The following is a 23669-nucleotide window of genomic DNA, read 5'->3' on the forward strand; positions in this document are numbered from 1 at the left end:
ACGATAGTTTCTTTGGATAAAAATGGCCACGGTGTTTATTAAGGGTAACCTAAGATAAAATAATTAGAAGAGAATAACCATAAATAATAGAATAAATAATAAAATATAAATATTTTGACCAATAAAAACCGAGTCCGCCCAGCATTAGCTGGGTGACAAACCCCTCTAACAAACAACGTGACGTGAAGGAATTAAAAACAATAGGCAGGGAGGGTGGGCGACGGTCCAATCTTCAAAACTGGCTGCTTGACCACGACGAACTGCTCCTTTTATGTCCAATTTTCCCGCCTTTAGGATTTTATCAATGACCAATCAGCTGGCCTTCACCAAATCTGCCTGGAGATAGAATCTGCCAGAACCTGCTCATGCAACTGCACAGCTGACCTAGGTCTAATCAGCTGGGACCATCTCAAAACTGCCCAGAGACAGAAACATCTGGAAACCGTCTTGTGCCACCAGCACAGCTTACCCGGGGGACACCAGGATGGTAAGTACCATTCTAATATAAAATAACAAATGGAGAAAAGAGGGAATGGGGGGGGGGGGAGAAAAAACATAGCAAGCAAAAAACACATGTTATTAACACCTTACGGGGGCCGTGTGACCATGTGTCCCCCAGGCAGTAGCCCGGGGGGCCCCTGACATTCACAGGCTAATTAAATATGACTAAACATGGCGTCAGTCATGTGACCACACACATCCATGAGCTAAGTGAATAGGACTAATGGAATAATGACAGACAATTACTTTACTGTGTGTGTGTATTCACTATCTATACTGTAGATTATTTATAAAATGGCTGACTGTCTCTAGGTGATGTTGTCATGTTGTTAATAAAGTTAAATATAAAAAAAAAATACAGGAGACAAAGAGAAGAATGTAAGAGCTACTCCTCAGACACAGACAGACATGATGATGAGATGTTGCGGTAGGTAGAAATACTTTATAACTTCTTCTACTCAATAACCTTTTATTCACCTGGACAGTGTTACCTGAGTGACAGTGGTCACAGGATGTGTTTGTGGTGGGTCACGTGACTGACGCCATCTTTAGTCTAGTCTATTCAGTTATCCTATGGATGCATTACTATGGACTAATCTGTGGGCTATATCATTATTATTTTTTTTAGACAGAGGCAACTGCACTGATATAAGAAATGTATGTGAGTAGAATTTGAAACACATGTATAATTGAAATGTGTATAATTTCCTATTCTGTTAATAAATCAATGAAAAAATAAAAAGTGGATAATCCCTTAAAATTTTGCTAAAGGGTCTCCCAAAGCTTTTCACAAATTGCCAACTTGAGGTTGTCAGGAGAAATCCATATTCAGTATGGTGTTAGATCTACGGTACACTGAGCACCATTTTGTAAGCTCAAGTTCTGGGAAATGTGTAAATATGTATATGCACAAGATGTACGCGTGAATGGCGCTGAAAAATACCACAGTGAGTCAAGGTTACAAAATTGGGGCAAAGTGCATAAAAAAGTCTACATTTTATAAAGGTGAAAAAGAACTAGATTCTGGCAAAATGCCTTACATATATGACCAACTCACTATGTCCCCTTCCGGTGACAATCATTTCTTGATCAGCAAAAGGAGAGAAAAACTGTACATTTTGATAAATTAAAGAGATTTGCCCATCAGGGACATTTATGGCATATCCACAGGATATGCTATAAATGTCAGATAGATGCGGGTGCCACCTCTGGGACCCACACCTATCTCTAGAAGGGGTCCCCCTCAACCCTTTCTCGGTTCCTTCTGCCTCCCGGGCCACTTTGTAATTTCTGACTACATAATTAGAAAAACAGCATAGCTCAGCGTAACTTCCATAGAAGTGAATGGTAGTCACGGAAGCAGCTTGGCACGTGAGCTATGCTGTTTCCGTAACGGCCATTTACTTCTACGGGAGTTACAAAAACAGCATAGCTCATCAGGCTTCTGTTTTCGGAATTTCCGACCATGTCATCAGGAAGGGGCCCAGGAAGCAGCGGGAACCGAGAAGGGTAGAACAGGGTTTAGGGGCCCACGTTCTAAAGATAGGTGCAGGTCCCAGAGGTGGGACCTGCATCTATCTGACATATATAGCATATCCTGTGGATATGCCATAAATATCCCAGATGGGCAAACCCCTTTAATGGCAGACTTCTTGATGTAACCCAGCAACACCAATAATACCCCACTGTCTTAAAACATTGATAAGTATTTCAAAATATCATCGATCATCCAAGAAATATATAGAAATCTGAGTAAAAATGAATTGGTGCAGCAGTTTTTTTTTAATTTGTTTATTTAATTAAGTTTTTTTGTAAATAGATATAAAAATAATTTACAATTATAAAGCAACCAAGTATAAAAATACACAGACATTGTGAAGTCATGACAACACCGTACGACAGTTTAATGTGCTATATGAACCCAACAGCAAATGAGTGACCTTTCTCTAACAGATTCTAAAACAACAATTTACTAAATAGTTTTGAAGTAATATGATGTGAAACAAAGCTGGGTCATGCAAAGAGGTGCAAGTTAAAAACTTTTGATATTATAGTTATATAATTGACCAAGAATGCAAACTAAGTCCCTTAACATAGTCCTGTATACAGATGTAGCAATCCTTATCTTGAATCTGATAACTTGCTGCAGCATGATAACTTGTCACTTAAGACGTACCAAACATTTTAGGTGACTTCTATGGGCTGCGTGTCTGCGTCTCTCTCTCTATGCTCCCCCTCTTCTCTCCATAGACTTCCATGGGTAGCGTGTCTGTCTCTTTCTGTTCTGCTGACCCTCCCTGCTCCCCACTCCATAGAATTCTATGGGCAGCAGCTTGTGTCTCCTCTCTCCCTGCTCCCTTCTTCTGCTCCCCTCTCCATAGACTGGTATGGGCAGCGTGTTTGTGTCTTTCTTTCCCTGCATCTTCCTCCTGCTCCCCCTTCCCTCTATATAGACTTATATAGGTTTCTATGTGTCTGTGTCTCCCTCTCCATGCTCCTACCTTCTCCCCTCTCCATGGACTTCTTTAGGCAGCATCTGTATGTCTCTCTCCCTCTGCTCCATCCTTTTGCTCTCACCTCCCCTCTTTTATAGACAGCGTGTCTCTCTCTTCTGCTTTCTTGTTCTGCTCCCCCTCCCCTCTCCAAAGACTGCAATGGGCAGTGTGTCTGTGCCCTTCTGCTCCTGCTCTTCCCTCTCCATAGACTTCAATGGGCAGCCTGTGAAGAGACACACACACACACACACACCCACTTCTTGCAGTTGTCTTCTCTGCTTTGTAACTAGAGACGGATTTTGCTTGACAACAGTGGGTGGACAGCAGACTAAGGCCTGATTCACACGAGCGCTGTGCATCTCGGATGTGAAAAACTGCAGTTTTGTCACGTCTAAGGTGCATCCGTGCTCAGCGCTGCGGGACGCGATGTCACGCATCCACCATAGTTGGGAGTCTATGGAGTGATGCGTGAAAATATAGGACATATCCTATTTTCGCACGGAGCCTTCACACGGTCTGTTGAAACAACGGCTGTGTGAACGGCCACATTGAATTACATAGGTCCGTGGGACAGCCGCTGTTTCAACGGCCGTCCCACGGACGTTTAACACGTTCGTGTGAATCAGGCCTTAGAAGGGAGAAAACTAGTGGCAGTAACTTCACACAGAATTCGCATGGATAATACAACTTAGGCCTCATGCACACGACCGTATTTTTTCCCACCCGTAAATACTGGCGTAAATACGGGTCCGGTGTCACACGTATTCCACCCGTTTTGCACCAGTATTTACGAACCCGTGCTCGTAAATATGGGTCCGGTGTCACACGTATTCCACCCGTATTTACGAGCACGTTTTTGGCGGCAAAATAGCACTGCACTAATCGGCAGCCCCTTCTCTCTATCAGTGCAGGATAGAGAGAAGGGACAGCCTTTTCTGTAATAAAAGTTAAAGAAATTCATACTTACCCGGCCGTTGTCTTGGTGACGCGTCCCTCTCTTCACATCCAGCCCGACATCCCTGGATGACGCGGCAGTCCATGTGACCGCTGCAGCCTGTGATTGACCTGTGATTGGCTGCAGCGGTCACATGGCCTGAAACGTCATCCAGGACGTCGGGCCGGATGTCGAGAGAGACGCGTCACTAAGGCAACGGGCGGGAGACCGGACTGGAGGAAGCAGGAAGTTGTCGGTAAGTATGAACGTCTTGTATTTTTATTTTTTACAGGTTTATACTGATCGGTAGTCACTGTCCAGGGTGCTGAAAGAGTTACTGCCGATCAGTTAACTCTTTCAGCTCCCTGGACAGTGACTATTTACTGACGTCGCTTAGCAACGCTGCCGTAATGACGGGTGCACACATGTAGCCACCCGTCATTACGAGAGCTCCATAGACTTCTATGGACTGTCCGTGCCGTTATTACGGCCTGAAATAGGACATGTTCTATCTTTTTCAACGGCACGGGCACCTTCCCGTGAGAAAACGGGAAGGCACCCGTCGCCAATAGAAGTCTATGAGCCCGTTATTAGGGGTCGTAATTACGACCCGTAATAACGGGAGTTTTTACGGTCGTGTGCATGATGCCTAAGTTTTAACAGTAAGTGAATTACAAAATTCATCTATATCAGGTATACTATTTAATCAACATAAGTTGTTTGAAAAGTTAGTGTCCATTTAAGCCACTGAAAACCATTGAAAAAGTCAAACTAAAGTTTCCTGCCACAGTGTGTTTAAAGCCTTAAAGATCGCTACGTCTGTATGTACATAACAATACTCCTTGTCTTTGGAGAAATGTTAGTGTTAGCTACTGTTGCTTGCTTTTCAGAAGGGAATTGTGGGAACAAGGTCAGGACACCAGCCCATCTAAATGAAACCACTAGTATTAAAGAGGCTGTCACCAGATTATAAGTGCCCTATCTCCTACATAATGTAATGTAGATAAAAGCAGTGGTTTTTATTTTGAAAAACGATAATTTTTGAGCAAGTTATGAGCAATTTTAGATTTATTCTAATTAGTTTCTTAATGACCAACTGGGCGTGTTTTTACTTTTGACCAAGTGGGCGTTGTACAGAGGAGTGTATGACGCTGACCAATCAGTGTCCTACACTTCTCATTGCTCCAGCCCAGCTTCTTTCACTGCGCGATCACACATCACATTATGTAGGAGATAGGGCACTTATAATGTGGTGACAGAGCCTCTTTAAAGTGCAAGCACGCAGAGTGACCTAAAACATGAAGTCCCCCCTACATGTATTTCTGCATTAGCAGCTTACTCTGGGTGTAGGTTTGCAGATTAAGGTAACCAGTCTACAATTGGAAAATACCTATTTTATTTACCACACATGCAAATTATTATCACATCCACTTATGGTTATAATGATGCATGGTTGGCTCAATGGAAAAATTTTAGTAACATCTAGTTCTATTTTACACACAGGGAATGTAAACACAGTCCAAACCAAGAGGTGTGAGCTAGTTAGGCCTAGAAGCACCCCCTAAAGGATCATCTAGTATAGCAACAAGCCAAAAAACCTCTAGGCATTTCAATAGATTCATCTGCTGGTATTTATGTAATAATGTCGGAACTCCAACTGGTTTTATTACAGTTCAGTGCTATAACATGCACCATCCATCCTAGGTATCTCTTCTTTCCCTTCATCCATATGACCTCTTACTCTGCCAATGATGTATGCCTCCCTTCTGTACATTGCTAAATTATTGAATGAGTCTGAATGTTTGTAGTCTATCCAACCAGACACATTAATGAAGGGCTAAAAATTATCACTGAGCTCTAGAAGCATGAATTATTCAGCACCGCCATTGACGTAATAGAGTGTGCTTTATAATTTGACCACGCATGTTATATTATTGTGATTGATGCAATAAAAACTAATATTGTTGGTCACACTACACCACCTCATTTATTCACTGTTATTAGACAATGTTTTGAAGGACATGGATTAAGTAACCTCATAAATGTACATGTAAGGGCTCATTCAGACGAACGTGAATAACGTCCGTGTGCTGCGCAGGGATATCACGCGCAGCACACAAACCCATTGATTTCAATGGTGCCGTTCACATATGCAGGAGTTTTCACGCAGCGTGTGTCCGTTGCATAAAACTCACTGCATGTCCTATATTGGTGCGTTTTTCACGCACCTATCACCCATTGAAGTCAATGGGTGTGCGAAAATCATGCACAGCACATGGATGCACATCCGTGTGCTGTGCGTAATTTACGCATCAATTAAATTGAAAATAATAGAAAGAAAAAAAAGATGTGCTTTGAGAGTGCGTGAATAACTCGTGCCACTCCAAAGCACGGATACAATAACGCAAGAACACGGACCAGATTCACGCACGTTTTTCACGTGCGTGAATCTGATACTCTCATGTGAATGTAGCTTAAGTCTTTAAGTCAAAGAACATCCATTGGCACCCTGATTCCAGTGTAAGCTATAAAGTACTGTATTAATTTGGATGATTTTTATACCGTCACCACTTCAGAAAAATTCAGATGAAAATCGGAGGTATCCAAGCAAGGAATGACATGAGTAGTCACAATACAAAGCACATTGATTAAGACTGAATGTGCCAGGAGCAGCTTTCAAATTTCAGAAAACAATGCAGATTCAAAGGGGCTATTTCTGCTCTGCTGTATATTCAGAAATTACACCTTGTCACTAATAGCCTGGAATTGTCTCAGTGATGAAAATAGACCTTACAGTTCAGAGACGTATATTGCCTGTTCCACACTTAGCATGCCCCATATAATGCAAATTAAAGTCCCTTTAGGCGCAATACACAATAGATTGAGGAAAGACATGTCAAGAAGGGGTTGGATGCTGGAGATGGTTGATGAGAGCATAGGTTAGCAAGATGAGGCAGATGTGATGACAAATAAAAAATGGAAAGAATTTGAGAATAAAGAAAGTACATCAGATGAATGTTAAAGAGTTATTCCCTGAGGCCCCAATAGATTGCAGTTAAAGACGCAGCATTGCTTACTGATGATAATCACGTTTTATCTAAAACATGTACAGTATATTATTAAGCATACAATTTCCTTTTACTTTGACCTCTTCTAATTCCATGTACTGCCACTCTCTCCTATCTAGAATGACCTAGAGCACTGTAGATCCTGAGCTTGCTGTTTCGAAAATAAGTTACCAGAATTGCCAAAACTACTTGGATACAGAGTAGTTAGAAACAAGTAGACATAACAATGTGTAGCAATGCTTATTTATATTTGCATACTTTATATGGAAGATAACTGGGCATAACAGAACAAGAGAAAAACTTGAGTACACTAATTATCAGTAAGCTAAGAAGCAGTACCCAAAGCCAAGCAGCAGCTGCAAAAGCAGGTTAAATGATAGGGTTTGTTCACACACACAAACTCAAAAATGTCTGAAAATACGGAGCTGTTTTTTAAGCCACTCGCGATTTTCGCAGCATTTTTCGTGGCGTTTTTTGCGATCGTTTTTTAGCTGTTTTCAATACAGTCAATGAAAAACGTCTCCAAAAATGTCACAAGAAGTGACCTGCACTTCTTTTTCGCTGGGCGTTTTTTTAGGCGGCCATTTTTCAAAGCGGCCGCGTAAAAAAATGGCCCATCAGAACAGAACGCCGTTTTTCCCTTTGTGCTTCAGATTTTTCAGACATTTTCAATAGTTTATGGCCTGAAAAACGTCCGAAAATAGGCAGTGTGAACATACCCTTAGGATGTATACAATGAGTTCAAAACCTGTGATTCAAATGTAATATTGCCACTCTAAGATATCCATTTTTAGGGCCTTATCTTGAAAATAGGGTGCAGATTTTGGACTTCCTGCTGTGAAAAGGATATAGGGGACCTGGAAATAGTTCGAAGGTGGAGAACTGAATAAACGGGATTGTCCAGGATAAGAAAAACATGGCTGTTTTCTTCCAAAAACAGCACAAAACCTGTTCACAGGTTGTGTGTAGTATTGCAGCTCAGCACCATTCACTTCAGTTTAGGTGAGCTGCAACACCAGACAAAACCCATGGACAGGTGTGTTTTTTATTTTTAGAATTAAACAGCCACGTTTTACTAATTCTGGACAACCCCTCTAATATAGTTCCCCACCTTTGATATGGTTGGTAACTTTTATGATGAAATGGCTGTAGAAGTTTGACTTGTTTAGAGGTGAACTCATAAATATGTATGAATAGAGTGTAAGAGTAGTCAAACCTAATGGCTAAAACAATGACAGCAATGTAAAGAAGATTTAGTGTCGACATCTATCTCAAGATCAAAGAGGTTTTCCCTCTTAAATTTAAAGGGGTTGTCCACCATCTGACAACTGATGACCTATCCACCGGATCCCGCACCCGGACCCCGCACCAATAAGCTACTTCGGTGGCCTGCGGGCACTGACTGTTATAACACATAATGCTATGTACGGAGCCCGGAAGCAGTTGGCTCCGTAGATAGCATAGCGGCCGTTCTGCAGAACTGCAGGTCCGCTCCTATTCACTTGAATAGGAGCAGAGTTGCAGTACTGCATCTCCGCCGCTATTCCGTGGCCTGAGCCTTGTGGTTCCGGCATGTACGTCTAGTGCACGGAGGCACCGGACCAGCTGATCTGTCCGGGGTTCGGGTATCGGATAAATCTGTGATCGCTGGGACACCCATAGATCACTAGAACGGGGGTCTCGAGCCCCAGGTTCCACCTCACTGCATGACCGCGGTGTGGAGAACTTTGAATGGAACGGCGGTCAGGCATGTGCGGTGATGCTCTATTCAAAATCTATGGGACTGATCAAGACAGCCAAGTACAGCGCTTGGCCATTTTCGTCAGCCCCATAGGCATTGAATGAAGGAGCGTGGCGTTAAACGCGCGTTAAATGTGTGTATTGCGTTATGCATCAGTGTGTTTTGCGAGTGCCATGTGTTTTTCACACACTCGCAAGCACTTTTTTTTTTCAATGACATTAATGCGTGAAACAAGGACAGCACCAAACATCAATGCATCCCTGCCTAATCTCCAAACTCGCTTTGCTAGTGTCTCAGGCCTTACTATAAAACACGACAAATTCATTGCTCTAAATTTTTCCCTGGTCAATCTTAACACTTCTGAAGTTAAATTAGCCTTTTCGCTGGGCAACATTTCCCAAAAAATTCTTCAAGTATATAAATGCTAAAAAGCCAAGGTCTGAACATGTAGGACCCCTAGATAATGGTAATGGGGAGTTGATCACAGGGGATCAAGAGAAGGCAGAGTTACTAAATGGGTTCTTTAGCTCTTTATATACAACAGAAGAAAGAGCAGCTGATGTAGCCGGTGCCAGTGCTGTTAATATATCAGTTGATATACTGAATTGGATGAATGTAGATATGGTCCAAGCTAAATTAAATAAAATAAATGTGCACAAGGCCCCGGGACCAGATGGGTTACACCCTAGAATTCTTAAAGAGCTTAGTTCAGTTATTTCTGTCCCCCTTTTCATAATATTCAGAGAATCTCTAGTGACTGGTATAGTGCCAAGGGACTGGCGCAGCGCAAATGTGGTGCCTATTTTCAAAAAGGGCTCTAGGTCTTCCCCGGGTAATTATAGACCAGTAAGCTTAACATCCATCGTGGGGAAAATGTTTGAGGGGCTATTGAGGGACTATATACAGGATTATGTGACAATAAATAGCATTATAAGTGACAGCCAGCACGGTTTTACTAAGGACAGAAGTTGTCAAACTAACCTAATCTGTTTTTATGAAGAGGTGAGCAGAAGTCTAGACAGAGGGGCCGCTGTGGATTTAGTGTTTTTGGACTTTGCAAAGGCATTTGACACTGTCCCCCATAGACGCCTAATGGGTAAATTAAGGACTATAGGTTTAGAAAATATAGTTTGTAATTGGATTGAGAATTGGCTCAAGGACCGTATCCAGAGGGTTGTGGTCAATGATTCCTACTCTGAATGGTCCCCAGTTATAAGTGGTGTACCCCAGGGTTCAGTGCTGGGACCACTATTATTCAACTTATTTATTAATGATATAGAGGATGGTATTAATAGCACTATTTCTATTTTTGCAGATGACACCAAGCTATGTAATATAGTTCAGTCTATGGAAGATGTTCATGAATTGCAGGCAGATTTAAACAAACTAAGTGTTTGGGCGTCCACTTGGCAGATGAAGTTTAATGTAGATAAATGTAAAGTTATGCATCTGGGTACCAACAACCTGCATGCATCATATGTCCTAGGGGGAGCAACACTGGCAGATTCACTTGTTGAGAAGGATCTGGGTGTACTTGTAAATCATAAACTCAATAACAGCATGCAGTGTCAATCAGCTGCTTCAAAGGCCAGCAGGATATTGTCGTGTATTAAAAGAGGCATGGACTCACGGGACAGGGATGTAATATTACCACTTTACAAAGCATTAGTGAGGCCTCATCTAGAATATGCAGTTCAGTTCTGGGCTCCAGTTCATAGAAAGGATGCCCTGGAGTTGGAAATAATTAGAAAGAAGAGCAACGAAGCTAATTAGGGGCATGGAGAATTTAAGTTATGAGGAAAGATTGAAAGAATTAAACCTATTTAGCCTTGAAAAAAGACGACTAAGGGGGGACATGATTAACTTATATAAATATATTAATGGCACATACAAAAAATATGGTGAAATCCTGTTCCTTGTAAAACCCCCTCAAAAAACAAGGGGGCACTCCCTCCGTCTGGAGAAAAAAAGGTTCAAGCTGCAGAGGCGACAAGGCTTCTTTACAGTGAGAACTGTGAATCTATGGAATAGCCTACCGCAGGAGCTGGTCACAGCAGGGACAGTAGATGGCTTTAAAAAAGGGTTAGATAATTTCCTAGAACCCAAAAATATTAGCTCCTATGTGTAGAAATTTTTCCTTCCCTTTTCCCGTCCCTTGGTTGAACTTGATGGACATGTGTCTTTTTTCAGCCGTACTAACTATGTAACTATGTAACTTAACTTAGGTGTCAAACTCACGTCTTCTTATTCAGACTTTATTCCGCCAACTACCCTCCCGCTATACGTTCTCTCCTGGCTTTGCTAGACACTTGAAGGACTCTTCCAATCTCTTGGCTTGTCCGTAGTATGGGGGTTTTCCTAGAATCGGGGCCCCACCGATCATGAGAATGGGGTCCCAAATTCACAGATCCTCCTCACTGCATCCCCGGCATTGAGAAGGAGCTTGAATGGAGCAGCATTACTTTATTCGCTATCTATGAGGATGATGGAAACAGCTGAGCACTGTACTCTGCTGTTTCTGTCATTCCCATAGACATTGAATCGAACGGTAGCGCGCATGCTCAACCGCCGCTCTATTCACGTTGAATTTTTTTTAAAAATCACCTCCTATGAACATATTTGTGTCAAAGACCCCCACATAATTCGATATGTGTGTGGGTACTAGGCTAAGGGCCCCTGGCAACCCCTTATCTGATTTTAGGGGCTGCAATGATTTTGGTGAAGGATATATGGTCGTACATGTAGCCTATTCCTTGTTATAATACACAGAGATCCCTGGGTAGCTCATCTTGATTATGAAGTGTCCACATTCACACATCCTCAGTTCCACATAGACAAAATAGACGAGGAGACAGCACTTCCAACATATGTCAGCTTTTTAATCACCCGTGCGACGTTTCAGTCCAAGAGGACCTTTCTCAAGCATCCTCAGTTCCGTCTTCTCACTTTCCTTTTTCTAGCCACAAAACAAACCATTGCACACTCACGAAAGAAGAGCAGCGTCCTACTCGTGGAAGAAGAGCCCGAATGGACGGGTTTCACATTAGTGAGAAATTTTCTAGTACTGTATTGTATTAGACAAACAAGATAAATTACTTCAAATCTGGATACCCTGGGTAACATACGCTCATCCTGACTTTTAACCACCTATCTAACCTCGATGTGATACTTCTCTCCTTACTTCCTATTTGATGTCGTATGTCTGCCGGGGAACCCCTTCCCCCTTTTGTTTTACTCTGACATTATTTTGTTATGTTTATGGCTGGAAAATTCCTTTTCAGGATTTCTGGCACTAGCTGGCCTCTCACACCTACACTAATGGCTTGTAGTTATCTTGGACTTCTCGCTGACCCACCAAATACTGACCTATATGGCAAGAGTTTCGGATACTGTTTCTACTAGGCTAACACTTGACCTTATTGTGGTGTTAATGTTATGCTTTATTTAGATTTCGTGCACCTATTGTGCTACTGTTTATCTCTATGAAAACATTGACATTGAAATAGAGGCTTTAACAGTTCCTAGTATACAAGTGTGAACATACCCTAAATTAGATGTTTCCAGATAGAGCAGCATTATGTTTAAAACAGTTAAATGTGGAAGTTTTTGCTTTTCTTTCTCCTCAAGGTTTATTTTCAAGGATAATTTTATTTATCATGAACAGAATGTGTCTATGCTGCACCCGTCATCATCCAGTAACCGTGCTACATGTATGTATATATATATATATATATATATATATATATACACATATGGCTATCAGTTGAAATAAGGCAGCAAAAACAAAACCTAATGCATTTTTCTATTTTATTTCATGTGCAAATCTTCATCTTTGCTGAATGTAAATGATAGAGAGATGTGAATGTAAATGATAGATTAACCCCTTCCCGACCACCCCATGTAGATTAACGGGCTACAGAGCTGGTCGTTGTGCCTGCAGCCCGTTAATCTACGTGTGCTCCTAACAGAGCACACAGACGCTCCCCGCAGCCCGGCATCTCCCAGTACAGGCTGCTACTAGCAGACTTAGTACTGAGGGAAAACAACGGGTCGGATCAGAGCGGTGATCCAAACCGATTAACCCCTTAATTGCGGCAGTCAATAGTGACTGCCGCATTTAAGTTGTTATGGCAACATCTACACCCCGCTACGCGATTGCGAGGGGCCGATTGTTGCGGGGGGGCGATTGCTATGGCAACCGGAAGCCTAACAAAGACTTCAGGTCTGCCATTTGTTGAAGGCGATTACGTCCTGCCAGAGGCAGGACCTAATATGCCTCCTGTCAGGGTATTATAAAAACGATCCAACAATTGGATCTTCAAGTCCATAGACGGACTAAAAAAAATAAAAAGTTACAAAAAATGTACAAAAGTAAAATGTCAAAATAATAAAATGTAAAAATTTACTTTTTTCCCTTATAAAGTCCTTTATTATTGGAAAAAAATGAAAAAAATAAATAAACTATGCATAATTGCTATCGCTGCGTCCGTAACGGCCTGAACTATAAACATATAATGTAATTTATCCAGCACGGTGACTGCCATAAAAAAATAAAAATAAAAAACTATACCGGAATCGCTATTTTTAGTCACTTCAGCTCCCAAATAATTTTCATAAATAGGGATCAAAAAGATGCATGTACCCAAAAATTATACCGATAAAAACTACAGTTTGTTCCGCAAACAACAAGCCCTCACACAGCTTTCCTGATAGAAAAATAAAAAAGTTGTGGCTCTTAGAATATGGTGACACAAAAACGAAAAAAAAATTAAAACCGTGATTTTATCGTGCAAACACCATAAAACATAAAAAAACCTATATACATATGGTATCGCCGTAATCGCATCGACCCGCAGAATAAATTAAATATGTCATTTATAGCGGACGGTGAACGCCGTAAAAAAAAAGAATAAAAAACAATAGAATTTTTGACGGCCTAATTCAGCAAAAAACCTATGGGATCAAAATACTCACTATACCCCTAGACAAATTCTTTTTAGGGCTGCAGTTTCCCAAATGGGGTCACTTCTGGGGGTTGTCCACTGTTTTGGTCCCTCAGGGGCTTTGCAAATGCGACATGACACCCGAAAACCAATTGAGTAAACTTGATCTCCATTAGCCAAATAGCACTTCTTCGCTTCTGTGCCCTGCTGTACGTCCAAACAGCAGTTTATTACCACATATGTGGTATTGCCGTAATCAGGAGAAATTGCTTTACAAATCTTGGGGTGCTTTTTCTTCTTTATTGCTTGTAAAAATGTATAATTTCTAAGTTTTATTGAAAAAAATGTAGATTTTCATTTTTACGGACTAATTCCACATAATTCAGCAAAAAACCTGTGGGGTTAAAATGCTCACTACACCCCTTGATAAATTCCTTGAGGTGTATAGTTTGCCAAATGGTGTCTTTTTGGAGGTGTTTCCACTGTTTTGGCCCCACATGGTGCCTAAAATATATTTGTAAAGGATCTGCCACACACAACTTCTGTGTCGACGCCCATAGGTAATCAGTCTGCACCTGCTTCTATGTCTGTGAGACTGACTCCATCTTCCACCACCCAGGATGGCAGGCTTAGGAGTGGGAGAGCCTATCACAGCCTGGCCAGACGGAGCTAGCTCCTGTCCTCTGTCTATTTATACCTGCCTTTCCTGATCCTCCTTTGCTTGTGATTCTTCTCTGTTGGTTTCCTGGCCCTGCTGCAGCTTCTTGAACTACTGATCCTCTGCTTGTGATTGACCTTGGCTTTTCTGACCACTCTTCTGCTCTGCGTTTTTGTACCTCGCTCATCTCCTGGTTTGACTCGGCTCGTTCACCTCGCTTCTTGCTCACGGTGTTCCCGTGGGCAACTTCCCCATTTTCCTGGCTTCTTTGTACCCTTGTCTGTTTGTTTGTCATGCACCTATTGAGTGTAGGGACCGTCGCCCAGTTGTACCCCGTCGCCTAGGGCGGGTCGTTGCAAGTAGGCAGGGACTGAGTGGCGGGTAGATTAGGGCTCACTTGTCTGTTTCCCTACCCCGACTTTACAATATTCTAATAAAAAGGAGGCCCCAAAATCCACTAGGTGCTCCTTTGATTCTGAGGCCTGTGGTTCAGTCCAGTAGTGCAATAGAGCCACATGTGGGATATTTCTAAAAACTGCACAATCCGGGTAATATATATTAAGTTGCGTTTCTCTGGTAAATCCTTTTGTGTTACAGAAAAAAATGGATTAAAATGCATTTTCCGACAAAAAAAAGAAATTTGTAAATTTCCCCTCTACTTTGCTTTAATTCCTGTGAAATACCTAAAGGGTTAAGAAACTTTCTAAATGCTGTATTGAATACTTAAATTTTCTCTAAATTTTGGTGTTTTTCACAAATAAGCAATGAATTTATTGACCAAATTTTTCCACTAGCATAAAGTACAATATGTCACGAAAAAACAATCTCAGAATCGCTTAGCTAGGCAAAAGCATTCCGGAGTTATTACCACATAAAGTAACACATGTTAGATTTGAAAAAATGGGGCTGGTCCTGAAGGCCAAAGTGAGCTCGGTCCTGAAGGGGTTAAGATACAGTGGAAGTCAGTACGTTGAATGTTTTACAGCATAGCTCTATTGACTCCATGTATATGCAGTTGATTTTTTTTCATTTGTATATTAATTGGCTGAGAGTACACTAGGGTACATGTATCTTATAAAGTGGTAACTTGGTGAATAGCACCCTCTATAGGACCGGAACGGACAGCAGTTACCAGCTGTAACAAACATTCTGTGACTCAAGTATGCGAGTGTGCAGTCAATGTATCCAAGATTTTAGCTCAAGGTCTTCAGTGGGAATTATAAATTGTGACCTTATTGTACCATATTTATTCTCCTCAGGGCATAGCAAGAGTTAAAAGTTTTTTGTCCTTTATAAATCAGAAATGAATCATTTCATCAGTCTTTCTTATACTATAAATATCTATTTTTCCTTCTGCAAATCTCAATAAATCCTAATTTAACAGCTTGGCTTGCTTCACTGGGTGACGAAGCTGCCTCGCAGCAGTGCTCTGGAATCCGTACGTCTTGAATAGTTGAAGCAATAATCCGGCCTGCTTCTGTTGGCCTGATCGTGTCATTTGTCATGACCGCTCAATCTGCCTGGGTTCATTACTCCTATAATGGCTGCACACAGGCAGAATGCTGCCTTTCTGTGGGAGTCGGAGGTTGGAGTGACCTCTATGGATTGAGTTACTGGTCCTTGCCACTGTGGCTTGTCCCTGCACTGCACACTACTACTATCTGTAAATGATTCTAGTCCTACTTTGTGTACATTACGTTATACTGTCTTCCCGTCACCTTCCTGTTGCCACAATCAAAAATAGCCCCTTTAGTTTCTTAATAATGCTGAACAAGATGGATAAATTGCACTCACTAAACATCCTACCAAATTGCCAGTCTTAGACAGGAAAATAATGAGCAAAATATGAGCGTTTGTCAGCTGATCGCTAGTGTCGTGGAAATCCATCGCTCAAAATATATTAGACTGAAATTTATACGAGTCCCAACAGACTCTCAAGGCCAGACTCCATTAGTCAGAATCCTAATTAGGATATTTCACCGATATATATCGAGAGACGAGAAGAAAACACACAGACTCGCTGAAATGTTCAAAATTCTCATCTGAAGGATTTATTACCAAACTCAAACTGTTAAACTGAAATTCAGAAGGGGTGTAGGCTTGAGGTTAACCAATCAGAGACAATGTAACAATATTTGTTATTCAGTAAAAAGCATACAATAAAATACATCATTATAATTCTTCACACATTATGTTTACAGGTTTCTTATCTCTCTTTTGGACAGAATGTCCTCGTGGAGATGGGGGGGAGACCTTCCCTCACGCATACTTGCCATCCCCCCATCTCACTCCCATCTCACTCCCTGTCCATCTTCGCATGGGAACCAAGGTCAAAGATAAAACATACGAAATCAACATTACTTGTATTAAAGGAACAATGACTTTCCTATTCACTACAATAAAACCAAGATGGGAACTCCAGACAAGATGGCTGCTGCACGAAACTAAATCATTTAAACATTATCATCACTTTCACATAATACATATCTTAGTAATTCGGCATCCTGCTTGATAATTCACAATGTAATTTCATACAGAGAATATAAGCAAATAAATCATCCTTCACAAACCTCCCTTTTTCTCATATTAAATTACAGAAATTATATATTATGATTATGAAACTCAAACAATATATAAATAGGGCCACAACTAATATGATGCCATCACCAATGTCCGGTTAGGGTATGGGGTCCCACCAGTGTATTGACAAGTCATGTACATCATCGTCCTCTTCTTCTCCTGTCTTCTGCACTTGATACTGCTGACGGATTCACTCAGGTCTTTGGTCTTTACTTGGAACTTTGCTGATGTCATCAGGACTTGATTTGGTCCTTTTCATCTGTCAGACACCGTCTCTTTTAGTTTACGTCACCGGGCTATACACAACACCTCATGCTGTGAGCCTGGTGTGAGATCCCACGTAGGCGGATTAGTGGCGTGTTATTGTGACGCTACAAACCCTCCGCTCAGCTGTCTTCTTTCTCCGGTAAGTTACTTGTCTGGGCGGCTGCTTGGAATTGTGACACTGCCGTCAGTTCATGACAAACGCGTTGTACTGGCTCCGGCTGCTCCTGCCGCACCTCAGTAATGGAGTTCATTGTATTAAAAATCTTTTAGTTCATGTTTAATGGCACTTGCTGGGGAACCCCAACCCTTGTCAATTGTTAGTAATCTGGTGATAACATCTACGTACTATAAAAGTCGTTCTAAGTACATACAATAACAATGTCAGGCCCTTAAACTAAATCAAACAAACACCTTTTATATAAGAAAAACTTCTCTGTTCCAATGGACAGGGCACCTAGAAGATGTGTAATTATTGGGTACATTTCATTTGCACTTGGTGTCACGCTTTCCAGCAGGATTTGTACCTTGATCTGAGCTGATTGCCTGGAACATTTCCAGCTCACCAAAATATACACAGATTCCACATGTTTATCTGACAAATGTCACAAACCAATTTTCCTTACTCTAATTTGTATTGCATGGGAAGGCCTCTCAAGGTCTGTTCTCTTTGTGGGAGGCGGGTATGATAAGGTTGGCACCGGTCTGCCAGGACTGTTCTGTAGGCAAATCAAACAGCTCTAACAGAATTTAGCAGCAACAGCTGTAAAGCCTGGGACATACCAATTAGATCTTACCAAATCGATCCTTGCAGTCTTGGGGCATATGTGAGGTCATACACCATCAATGCAAAAGCCATCAAGAGTGCCTTGGGTCTTACCGGTTCACGTTCCCTTATCCGTCCACATTCTGTTAGAATCTGGTTCTCACGCCTTCCGCTCCCAGTTGGACTCTTCCTGTGGAGAACAAGCTTTTTCATTGGATAAACATTAATTGATCTTAATCGAATAATTAATTTGAAGAAAAACATTAACAAATAACATCTTTACATCAAACGTTCACATTGAGCAATAACTAGAAGTGATACATGCAAACTCATTTTTCTTCTTTATATATATATATATATATATATATATACACACACACACACACACACAAACACTGCACAGAATTTTCCTTTCACAATAACAACGACAAAAAACAAATAACTAAAAATGTTTTCTAATGGGAATATTCCACTTCTGTACCTTTTATCTGACGCATGACTCTAATAGTCCAATGCTAAGGCTGGTCCAGAACTTTACATAAAACTTAACCTCAGTATTTAATATTCCCACAACATTTCTTAAATACAATTGTTAAACAAACTAACTTTGGAATAACATCTGGAGAACTGCTGATATCTTATTGTACAAACATCAGGTCAATACTGGGGATAACATTGTTCCCCTGTCACTTACACACAACGTCTGCAGTGGGGAAAATACAGGCCGGGCTTCAGGCCTACCTGAGAACAGGTCTACACACACGAGCACATTGTCATACACTTCTACCTCGGGTAGTTGTATGTTCTGCAGTCGCTGGGACTGTTAATCTGGCCGGGCTGCACTTTTCACAGGTACCTTTGCTGTTTTACCTATGTCATGCCGTGCGCACATCATGCCGGCTGCTACAAACCTAGTGGTGGCATTATTGTATCCAGGGACAAGCCAATTTACTGATACCTGGCTGCACATACCCTTGTTGTCAGTTCTGTCTTCTCTCGCTCTCTCAATTGGCTTAGCCGATGATCCAACAAAGTTCCTACTACCAATGGGCCCATAATTGTGGGCGATGCCAAAAGCGTACCTAGAGTCAGTGTATATGTCGGCCGTCTTACCTTCTGCCAGGTTACAGCCTCAGCGAGCACCTCCAACTCCGCTCCTTGAGATGAACAAGAAGGTGAGAGTGGTTTCTGGGTAATTTACCTTGTGCCTTGTATCCTGTTCTACACATGCTGTATATGATAAAGTATGTCTACATTACAAATTTACATTGGAAACCCATGTCACATATAGATAGAACATTTCAAAAGGGTGGCGTTTTATTGTTCCACATTTATCTGATGATCCAGAACACTTGTAAATCCCACCCACCAGGTCCTGTAAATACCTGATTAATACAAAAACAAACAAATTATTTTACTGAAATCTGGCATAAAATAAACAATATTCAAACAATTTTTTTTGTTTTGTCTTCTCCCCATCTAAATCTGTAAAGACTCATCTGTGAGTGACGTCACCTCTGCCTCCTGTGTAAATTGGCTGGAGGGGGATCTGGAACCATCTACACATAAAAACCTCAAAATATAAGTTACTGTCATACACATTTAATCTGGGTTACTCCTTGAAACTCATACACATTTTGTAGATCTCCTAGAACCAAATTCATTAATTCAAAACAAAATAAAACACAAAACAAAACTACCTGATCAGTCCCTTCAACATTGGGAAATCTTCAACCCCTTCTCAGCCACTGGGATAGGGCAGTGCTTGGCATAGCTCCCTTTGGCTGTGAAGGGGTCATAAAATTGCCTGTAAAAAGGAAAACAAAAAACAAAAACTACCTGATCAGTCCCTTCAACATTCCCTCCTATTTGGACTCTGCGAAAATAATGTAGCAGGGTTCAAAACTACATATCAACATAATGAAATTAGACACTCTATCGGGGGGGCGGGGGCGCACTAGTTTAACCCCCTGTAATACACAACAGCCTGGAACAAAACAGATTACTTTCTCCTGACAAAAATACATTTTATCTTTAAAATGACCTGCAACCATTTACCTGTAAAACATCTCACATTTTCAAAAATAACATTTAGGCAGCACCATAGCACGTGCCTCATGTGTGAAAACAACAAAAAAAAAAAAACAAGACAAATGTAATTAGTTATTCAATAACACAGAAAATAATATATCTGGTAATATTAATTACTGCAAACCAATAACCTGTACATAAGAATAGGGAACAGAGGGGGCACATACATGTTCAAGACCCCGTGTCTCACAATATCTGTATTTTAATTCATTTGAATCAACATCAAAACATTCCAACATTAAATCTTATCACATTATAACACATTAATCTGCAGTGTAGCTTTTATCTTTCTACAAACAGATCCAGCCGGCTGTAATATTTTTCTCGCTTGGTGTAGTTACAGACGACTGCGCTGCGCGAAAATAAAACACGTTCCATAAAAAAAAAGAAAATAAAGTGGAACAGATTTTAACCCCATACACAAAACATTAACATTTTTAGACATTACTGCTATTAAAAATAGGAAACATACAATATAGTTCTGCTTTTATTGTGGCCATTAGTTTCAAACTACAGACATGTTACATTACACACATCACACAGATGCCTCATCACATCACACATGTTACATTACACACATCACACAGATGTCACATCACATTACACTCCCCCCGTTCTGACCCACGTTAGTCACTGCAATGTACCTGGCTGCTCCGTTTTCTTCACTCTTCCAATGAAAATTTACACCTGTATTTAAATTGTTCTCTCTCACATCATCTTACTTGTAACCACCTGTAATCACCTGCTTTGTCCTTTTAACTTATGCCTTGTCCTGGCCACTCCACTCCCTTTCTCAACTTTCTACAAACCATTGTCTTTATCACATGCAAACATCCTTCTTACGCTGCCAGCCTCTTCAACAATTTTTTTTTCAGTGTGTTATTTTGCCTTCACATACTTTATAATTAAAGCCCCAGCTCCTTTTGCTCATTCTAATGTTGGCCGGGACCAGTTCCCCAAAGCATCTTTGTCCAACTTCCTCCTGACCCCATGGTCGGAGAGCAGTAGGGTGATTTCCGGTAAATCCCCCACCTCCAGGCAAACAGGCCACGTTTGCCGACAGATATCTCAGACCAGTCTATCTCCTAGACTGTCTTACCAATACGATATCAAAAGTCGTTCCTCCAGACATTCTAGCAGTAGGATCCTCTGATCCCTCACTGGATTGAACATCAAGAACAGACAAAATGCTGCCAATCAACAATTACAAGAGCAAATTCTTCAACACAATCGACATTCATGAACCTCCATTGATTCAAGCAGGAGTTGGTCACTTCACTTATGCAGAACACTTGCTGCCGGGTGGTGTCTTTCAGTTCATACAGCCCGTGATGTAGCATATATCCCAAACTCTTTCCTCTAGCACTTTGCAATAGTTTCACATACAAATTATATTTGGTAACATATATATATTATCCTCCCCGCTCAGCCGTTCACTCTGTGGGTTGTAGTTTAGGGGGCTGTTATCTATGTTGGTGATCATTTCTTTACGGGCTATGGGTCTGATCCAATACCAATGTTCTTCACTGTAATTACTACTACGACACAGGTGGCACCTGGGATAAGTGTCAGGGTCATTCAATGAATACAGGATGTTATATTACAACGGTATTCAATCCAGCGGTCTGATGTTATACTACTACAGACTTAATTACTTGGATGTTATTTTACATCAAAGTGTATATGCCGGATTATCACATGTGCTAGAAATCAGTCTGTACTGATTCCCACCTTATGCCAGTCTGGCAATGCATACAACTGGTTTATGGACCCTTACACACAATATCACTGGCTGGCAATGCGTTAGGAAAATATAAATGATTTTTTAATACAGTATTCAAAGTTTTCCCTGTTGCACTGGGTAATGGTATTGAGTGCAAATTCAATATAGACACAATTGCTTCTCCTTGCACTGGATTCTACATTATCAGGACTTAACCATTGAAGCCCCTGCGGTACTACAGGATATTACTCACAACTATCTCACCTACAAACAGTCAGTACCTCCCAACTATAATCCCAGACAAACGGGTAACAGAACAACTATTAATCCTCAACAATTTTACACAACTAAATAACAAATGACGCTACAACAAAGCAGCAAGCAGAAGTTTTGTTTTTTCCTCACAGTCCAGCCCAAACTCTTTGCATTTCAAATACTTCACATGTGAGTTACGACTTCTCTCTGCCATGCGCTACGTCACTGCATTCCAAACACTTCTCACAATTTTTCCTGGTTAACTATGTATTTGCTGGCAAAAATTCTCTCATGTCTTTCATATCAACAGTTTAAGATCACGTACACACCTGCAATCCTTCATCACACAAAAAGCTTCAACATACCTTTTTGGATCCATCTTTCAACCCACTGACTAAGGAGTCTCGTCCATAGAAGTGACGTTCTGACAGCTGGATTCCAAGGCTTACGCAATACATGTGTGAATGGTGTAAGAATAAGCTCCTTACCTACCGCGGTTTTTTGTAATTCACAGATGCAAAGGCAGACCTCTCCAGTGACAGCTTATCAGACGTGCAATCTTCCTGGGTTTTATCGGCACCATTACTGTCGTGGAAATCCATCGCTCAAAATATATTAGACTGAAATTTATACGAGTCCCAACAGACTCTCAAGGCCAGACTCCATTAGTCAGAATCCTAATTAGGATATTTCACCGATATATATCGAGAGACGAGAAGAAAACACACAGACTCGCTGAAATGTTCAAAATTCTCATCTGAAGGATTTATTACCAAACTCAAACTGTTAAACTGAAATTCAGAAGGGGTGTAGGCTTGAGGTTAACCAATCAGAGACAATGTAACAATATTTGTTATTCAGTAAAAAGCATACAATAAAATACATCATTATAATTCTTCACACATTATGTTTACAGGTTTCTTATCTCTCTTTTGGACAGAATGTCCTCGTGGAGATGGGGGGGAGACCTTCCCTCACGCATACTTGCCATCCCCCCATCTCACTCCCATCTCACTCCCTGTCCATCTTCGCATGGGAACCAAGGTCAAAGATAAAACATACGAAATCAACATTACTTGTATTAAAGGAACAATGACTTTCCTATTCACTACAATAAAACCAAGATGGGAACTCCAGACAAGATGGCTGCTGCACGAAACTAAATCATTTAAACATTATCATCACTTTCACATAATACATATCTTAGTAATTCGGCATCCTGCTTGATAATTCACAATGTAATTTCATACAGAGAATATAAGCAAATAAATCATCCTTCACACTAGGTACTTTGACAGGAATGAGAATTCCGTTCCCCTGATCATTGGCCCGTGTAAAATGGCCTTTATACACAACCCTTGCCTCTTTTTCCTAACAAACAAAGCCCTATCTTCTGCTGGATACGGTTTACTTATTCTAGCTCACTCTTTGGCAGTTGGCAGGCCTCATTTAGTGGGTGCAGTGCACCAAAAATCAAACAAGCACCCTAAAAGGATTATCTCATGCAGATAACCCCTGTTCATACGCACTCTTAGGGAATATAGATGTAATAGGGGGGTCCCACACTCGGGACCCCCATTTACCCAGGGCCGGGATCAGCTGATGATCCTGGCGGCTGCATTTTAAAAGGGGTTCTGGGAACAACCAGGT

The 23669-nt window shown here is 41.1% G+C and overlaps 1 protein-coding gene across 2 annotated transcripts in view; it reads left to right on the top strand.

The window, feature by feature from the left end:
• Positions 1-23669, top strand: part of NEXMIF (neurite extension and migration factor) — a 450341-nt gene that overhangs the window by 396602 nt on the left and 30070 nt on the right. Inside the window, exon 1 of one of the 2 annotated variants that reach the window (XM_075835719.1) lies at positions 871-928. The exons of the other annotated variant lie outside the window; for it this stretch is intronic. Coding sequence (XP_075691834.1) covers positions 921-928 — 8 coding nt within the window. The 5' untranslated portion in view covers positions 871-920. Of the gene's footprint in view, positions 1-870; positions 929-23669 lie in introns of those variants that run through there. 2 annotated transcript variants of the gene reach the window in all.

This window comes from Rhinoderma darwinii, chromosome 8, assembly GCF_050947455.1.
Source record: "Rhinoderma darwinii isolate aRhiDar2 chromosome 8, aRhiDar2.hap1, whole genome shotgun sequence".
Taxonomy (NCBI): Eukaryota; Metazoa; Chordata; class Amphibia; order Anura; family Rhinodermatidae; genus Rhinoderma; species Rhinoderma darwinii.